The sequence below is a fragment of the Triticum aestivum genome, chromosome 2D, assembly GCF_018294505.1.
Source record: "Triticum aestivum cultivar Chinese Spring chromosome 2D, IWGSC CS RefSeq v2.1, whole genome shotgun sequence".
NCBI lineage: Eukaryota > Viridiplantae > Streptophyta > Magnoliopsida > Poales > Poaceae > Triticum > Triticum aestivum.
In genome coordinates, this window is record NC_057799.1 from 579992057 (window position 1) to 579998777 (window position 6721).

General features: G+C 47.6%; 1 protein-coding gene across 1 annotated transcript; it reads right to left on the reverse strand.

The window, feature by feature from the left end:
- Positions 1–5014: 5014 nt before the first annotated feature.
- LOC123050125 (BTB/POZ and MATH domain-containing protein 1-like) lies at positions 5015–6276 on the reverse strand. The gene has a single exon (XM_044472963.1). It carries the CDS (start codon positions 6091–6093, stop codon positions 5158–5160), a length of 936 nt encoding a protein of 311 aa, XP_044328898.1. The 5' UTR covers positions 6094–6276; the 3' UTR covers positions 5015–5157.
- Positions 6277–6721: the final 445 nt, after the last annotated feature.

Genomic DNA, 6721 nt, shown 5'->3' on the forward strand with positions numbered 1-6721 from the left:
ATTCATAGACTTGCTTGGCCATGGCAATGGAAATCTGAAACATGATTATTGTCGGTTTAAGATTTACATTGGACAACTGTATAGAGGTATAAGGATACAAGCATATTGATAAACCGGATTTGGTTATTCGTAAACCGGAGCCTGACAATGGAAACAGTGTAATGCATTGGCGGTTCAACAGGGGACTAATGGTATCTACCGGGTCATCATTTTTTTGTGAATTTAAACCGCCCAATCTGGTATTAAAAGCGTATAAGTGAAGGAAGAAACAAGTTTCACATCTTGCTATGGTAATTTCAGCTCTACCGCGCGTTGGAAAAACAAAATATATTCTGACCTAATTTCCAGCATCCTAAAGGTTCACCAAGTTGAGATGAGTTGGATATCAAGCAGGTGCCTTAACAAAAGAAAGGAGTCTAAGCTATAAGAGCGTTGAAAATAATCAGATCTAACCGGCCATAGGTGCTACCGAAGGAAGAACAACTTCTAGCTATGAAGAACACCGAACCCTAATGGAGGATCGAGGGCGAGAAGAAGAAGGACTTACTGGTGCAGGAGGAAGCAGCGGAGGATCACCGCTTTTCTCTGATGCGATCAGGTTGATGCAGCGGCCTTTGTTGAAGCAGAGGCGAAGGACGACGGCGGCGGTGGAGCTTGAGGGTCGGTCGGCGCGAGGAAGACGGCGACGCGAAGAGGCACGAGGGGGAAAATGGAAAGACCCCCTGGCCCTATTTATAAGGGCAGAAAGATAAGCATCAGGCGCGAAAATCGAGGAGCCTAAATTTTGGGTATGAGGCGGAGCTGTCGCCTCGATTGTCGGAGGCTCGTTAATGACAGGTGACGTCACGACGGTTTACCATGATCCTAGAAGATGATGTCACGGCAGTTTACAAGATTATGTGAAGGTGTTGAAGAAGAAATTTTCTTAAAGTATTGAGGATTGACATGAACCAGTTCAAATCAATCTGGGGCCTAATGTTGGGGATATTACCACTGGGCGTAAACCGGCCAGGAGAGGCCGGGTTAACCCCATAAGTAGTTCATCTGTATCTGAAGTCCATGAAGACAGACGGTGACGCTTCATGAAGGCCCAGGGCCCAAAGCCGGTTTAAGGCCTGTAGACATAAACCGGTATTGATATGTAAACTTGTGTTGTAAGATAGAAGTAGCAGAGACTGAGCCGGACACGATTGTGAGCCGGCCTCGAGATTCTGTAGACCAACGGGCGTCTACCCATGTATATAAGGGGACGACCCGGCGGTGGTTCAAGGACAACAGACAACAACTCGAGACTCAGGCAAAGCGTATTCGCTCCCTGGACATCGAAACCCCATCAATTCCATCACAACTAGACGTAGGCTTTTACCTTCATCGTAAGGGGCCGAACTAGTATAAAACTCTCTTGCGTCCCTTGTCCGCTTTAACCCCTTTAAGCTAACCCGTAGCGATGGCTCCACGACTAAGTCCTTTCTCTAGGACATCTGTCGTGACAAAACCACGACAGGATACGTATTTGTATTTAATGGTGGTGCTATCAGTTGGTGCAGTTCCAAGCAGAGCGTCGTGGCGGGATCTACGTGTGAAGCGGAGTACATAGCTACTTCGGAAGAAGCAAATGAAGGAGTCTGGATGAAGGGGTTCATATCCGATCAAGGTGTAATACCTAGTGCATCGGGTCCAATGAAAATCTTTCGTGACAATACTGGAGCAATTGCCTTGGCGAAGGAATCCAGATTTCCCAAAATAACCAAACACATCAAGAGACGCTTCAACTCCATCCGTGATCAAGTCAAGGAGGGAGACATAGAAATTTGCAAAATACATAAGGATCTGAATGTAGCAGACCCGTTGACTAAGCCTCTTCCACGAGAAAAACATGATAATCACCAAGACTCCATGCGTGTTAGATTCATTACAATGTAATCTAGATTATTGACTCTAGTGCAAGTGGGAGACTAAAGGAAATATGCCCTCAAGGCAATAATAAAGTTGTTATTTTATATTTCCTTATTCATGATAAAGGTTTATTATTCATGCTAGAATTGTATTGATAGGAAACCTCAATACATGTGTGAATATATAAATAAACACCGTGTCCGTAGTGAGCCTCTACTTGACTAGCTTGTTGATCAAAGATGGTTAAGGTTTCCTAACCATGGACATGAGTTGTCAGTTGTTAACGGGATCACAAAATTAGGAGAATGATCTGATGGACAAGACCCATACGTTAGCTTAGCATTATGATCGTTCAGTTTTATTGCTATTGCTTTCTTCATGTCAAATACATATTCCTTCGACTATGAGATTATGCAACTCCAGGATACCGGAGGAATGCCTTGTGTGTTATCAAATGTCACAACATAACTGGGTGGTTATAAAGATTCTCTACAGGTATCTCCGAATGTGTTTGTTGAGTTCACATAGATCGAGATTACGATTTGTCACTCCGAGTATCAGAGAGGTATCTCTAGGCCCTCTCGGTAATACACATCATAAGCTTGCAAGCAAATGACTAAGGAGTTAGTCACGACGTGATGTATTACGGAATGAGTAAAGAGACTTGACGGTAATGAGATTTAACTAGGAATGAAGATACCAATGGTCAAATCTCGGGCAAGTAACATATCGATAGACAAAGGGAATTACGTATGTTGTCATAACGGTTCGACCGATAAAGATCTTCGTAGAATATGGATGAGCCAATATGGGCATCCATGTTCCGCTATTGGTTATTGACCGGAGAGGTGTCTCAGTCATGTCTACATAGTTCTCGAACCCAAAGGGTCCGCAGGCTTAACGCTCGATGACGATATAGTACTATATGAGTTATGTGATTTCGTAACCGAATGTTGTTCGGAGTCCTGGATGAGATCACGGACATGACGAGGAGTCTCGAAATGGTCGAGAGGTAAATATTAATATATAGGATTATAGTATTCGGACAGCGGAAGTGTTCTGGAGGGTACCGGGTACATATCGGGTCACCGGAAGGGGTTCCGGGCACCCCCGGCAAAAGATATGGGCCTTATGGGCCAAGAGGGGAAACGCACCAGCCACAAGGGGTTGGTGCGCCCCCCATATGGGCTGAACTAGGAGGAAAAGAAAAGAGGGGAAGGGAAAGGAAAGGGGGGATTCGGCCTCCCCCTTCCTTCCCTCCTCCCTCCTCTTTCCTTCCCCTTCCGGCAAATATGGCAGGGGAGGCGCCGGCCAAGGGGAGACCCCAAGTAGGATTCAGCCTACTTGAGCGCCTCCTCGCTGCCTTCCCTCTCCCACCCACCTACATATATGTGGGGGGCTCCCTAGCACACACCAGACAATTGCCTAGCCGTGTGCGGCGCCCTCCTCCATCGTTTACACCTCCGGTCATATTTTCGTAGTGCTTAGGCGAAGCCCTGCAAGGATCACTTCACCATCACCGTCACCACGCCGTCGTGCTAACGAAACTCATCTACTACCTCGACGTCTTGCTGGATCAAGAAGGCGAGGGACATCACCGAGATGAATGTGTGCAGAACGCGGAGGTGTCGTGCGTTCGGTACTTGATCGGTTGAAGCGCGAAGAAGTTCGGCTACATCAACCGCGTTGAGAAACGCTTCCGCTTATGGTCTACGAGGGTACGTAAACACACTCTCCCCCTCGTTGCTATGCATCTCCCTAGATATATCATTGCATGTGCGTAGAATTTTTTTGTTTCCCATGCAATGTTTCCCAACAAATACATGGAGGTTGCTTCCTAACACATACTCCCTCCGTCCCAAGTGTCACTGATTTAGTACAAAGTGGAACTAAATTGGTGACACTTATTTTGGGTAGAGGGAGCAGATAAAAACATATTCCTTCAAATGAAAATGATATTTATTCAGAATAAAACTTGTGTGAGAGATCGGACAGGAGTGCCAATGCGCTGGCAAGATTTGGAGAGCTTGGATAAAGAATGAACTTTTTGGGCTCAAGTCGAGAAGAATGCTCAAATTTGAAAATCCAAACAAAAGTTTAAACAATAACCAAATGAAATTCAATGAAAAAGGAAGTTGCAAAATTGGGGTGCTACACCGCCAGCTGGCATGGTCGGAGAGAAGATATTAAAAAGTGCTCACGCCGGAGCATCGGGTGGAGCTCGTGGTCGAGATGCACATTGACGAGGCACGATGCACCGACCGCGTTACGACCAGTCTACCTTAGACCTCTTCAGAGCCAAGCTCGGGGAGGAGGAGAGGTGGAAGAGACGGCTCCCATAGGGTTGACTGTATTGTTGGATTCCTCGTCGATGGGTTTGGCATGGATGAGGCAAACGAGTAATTCCACCTAACCCAAGCCGCAAGGGTGCACCACCTCGCGGCAGAAGCGTAGATCCGCAATCTCGGCCTCTTGGTTGAGAAGCAGGCCATTCTTGAGTCGCTCGAGTCCGAGCGAGTGGTGGTGGCAAATCATGTGTTACCTACCTCCGCAACATCAAGCGCAACGGCTTTTCACGGATGATGACGACCACGAGGAGACGCCCTCGAGTCGGCCTACCGCCAATGTCCACGAGGTCGGTGTTTTTGGCAAGGAAGTCGTCAACATCCCCGATGACAACGAGTAGGGGTACATTAGTTTTCCTTTCAAATATATCCTGTTTTTATCTATGTTTTATGGAGTTGTAATATCATATCTAAGTTTGATGGAATTTTCTGGAAATGATAGCTTGCAAATAAGGGGCTTGGTTGTGCAAACGGACAAACGGGTATTGCCCGATCCGACTGTAGATCTCGACGTGATCATGACATAACGGGTCATCTAGTTTTCAGGTTCACGGGTTAAAATGTAACCACCACACAAGTCTATGGATCCTTTGAGATAAGTTACAGGACTAATCAATTGATGATGGGCCAAAACGTTCTCACCGTCCAAGTTTATGGATCCCCAATGCAGTTACATCACTATACTGATATTTCAAATCATCATACTTTGTCATGGGAACTATTATATGACGTTGCAAGTGCATTTTCGCTTGCTAATATGCTAGTTCAGGCTAAGAGTATATATTTTAACAACTAGACTAGTGCAGAAATTTACATATGTTAACTTTATTTAAAGGAAAACTCTAGTACTCTACCAACCTCAAACAATATAGGATTTATATATAAGAAATTTTAGAATCTCCACTTCTTGCTTGGATTACTTCCTCTGGATGGTTACTTTTTCCACGGTGTTCTTCTGCAAATCTAGCATGGGGCAACTTGCAATGAGGTGTTGGAACCCGTCGGTCACCACGACTGCATCCATGGCTTCCCGCGACGACGACATAAACTTTAAGCATGCTTCCTTGAGCTGGTCACAGTAGTGGTGAGTTGCTAGTGCCAATGTACTCGTGACTGTGCTCGCGTTGATGTTTTCGCACAACCTCTTTGCGCACATCACCTTCAACCTGTCCAGCCCGTACCTGTCCGCGGCGACTAGCAAATGCTGCATTGTGGCTGTATCGTAATTGTCTTCGCCACACGGTGGCAGTGAATCCGCGTAGACGTAGTGAAGAAGCGTCTCGAGGATGGCCGGCTCCATGTCAACAACCTTGATGCAACGGATGTCCTTCTGCGCCATCAGGCCAAAGAGTTGAGCTTCGAAAACCGGAGACTGCGCGGCCAGGATGAACTTGTGCGCTCTGAACTCCCTGTCCCCCACGAGGAGCGTGATGTCGGTGCCTGTCCCGTTCTTGAGGGCGCGGTGGAGGCGGCCGGGCAGCTCCGGCGGAGGGTCCACGATAAGATTGCTCTTGCACTCCGAGGGTGGTTCTTTGATCACAGCGAGCACACACCTTATCGTTAGGAGACATGACGATCTCAGCTTCGATTTCTCTACAAAGTCGGAAAAGCCCCAGGTTTCCTTCTCACCGAAGATGAATCCAGGTATCTGCCTGGTTGCATGTACGTTGCCTTGATCGTCCAGCATGGTTAAGGTGAAGCTTGTCCTCACCCCGCCCTTGGCCTGGCTGAGATAACTCAAGTAGACTGACGCGTAGCCGGCTACTTCCGCTCCGTCCGGGTAGAACATGATGCTCCAATCGTAGCCGCCGACCCTGAACGCACTGGAGATTACACAGTTTCGGATGCACATGCCATCGAGCAGCGGGTAGTTGATCACCACGAAATCGTGTGTCGCGCCGTCCACAACGCACCTCGACGACGTCCGGATGCCTTGGCCGTGGTCAGCTGCGGCGGCCGCGCGCGTTGTGAGCCATGGCGGACGAGAACGCGGCGGCTATACGTACGTGTTCCCGGCCAATATCGATCGACGATCTCCCGTCCAGCACGCACGGGTATTCCTTTTCTGATGTATATATCATCGGCGGTTCTCGTATGATTCTAGGTGTGGTGCGCCGTACGGGTGCTGGACTTGGCCCCTCCCCGGAGTTTTACTGTTATACGATTGCTTCCATGTTTCTTGATTTATTAAAACTGCAGCTTCAGCGTGGAGAACCTATCACCGATCGGTGGAACAGCGGATGGGTTTGTCCTTACTTGAAATACAGTTCGGCGAGTTTCTTCAGGGTCTGGGTCACGCTCGTGAACGGGTCGAACGCGACCGACGGCTTGAGCTTCAGGTCCGGGAACTGGTTCGTCCGGGCCTCGTCCATCCCGGGCATAGACACATTTTTTTTTTTGAATTCGGCATAGACACATTTTGAACTATATAAAAGGTTCCCATCAAAAATTGATGGACCAGTGCATTACATTTTTAAGTT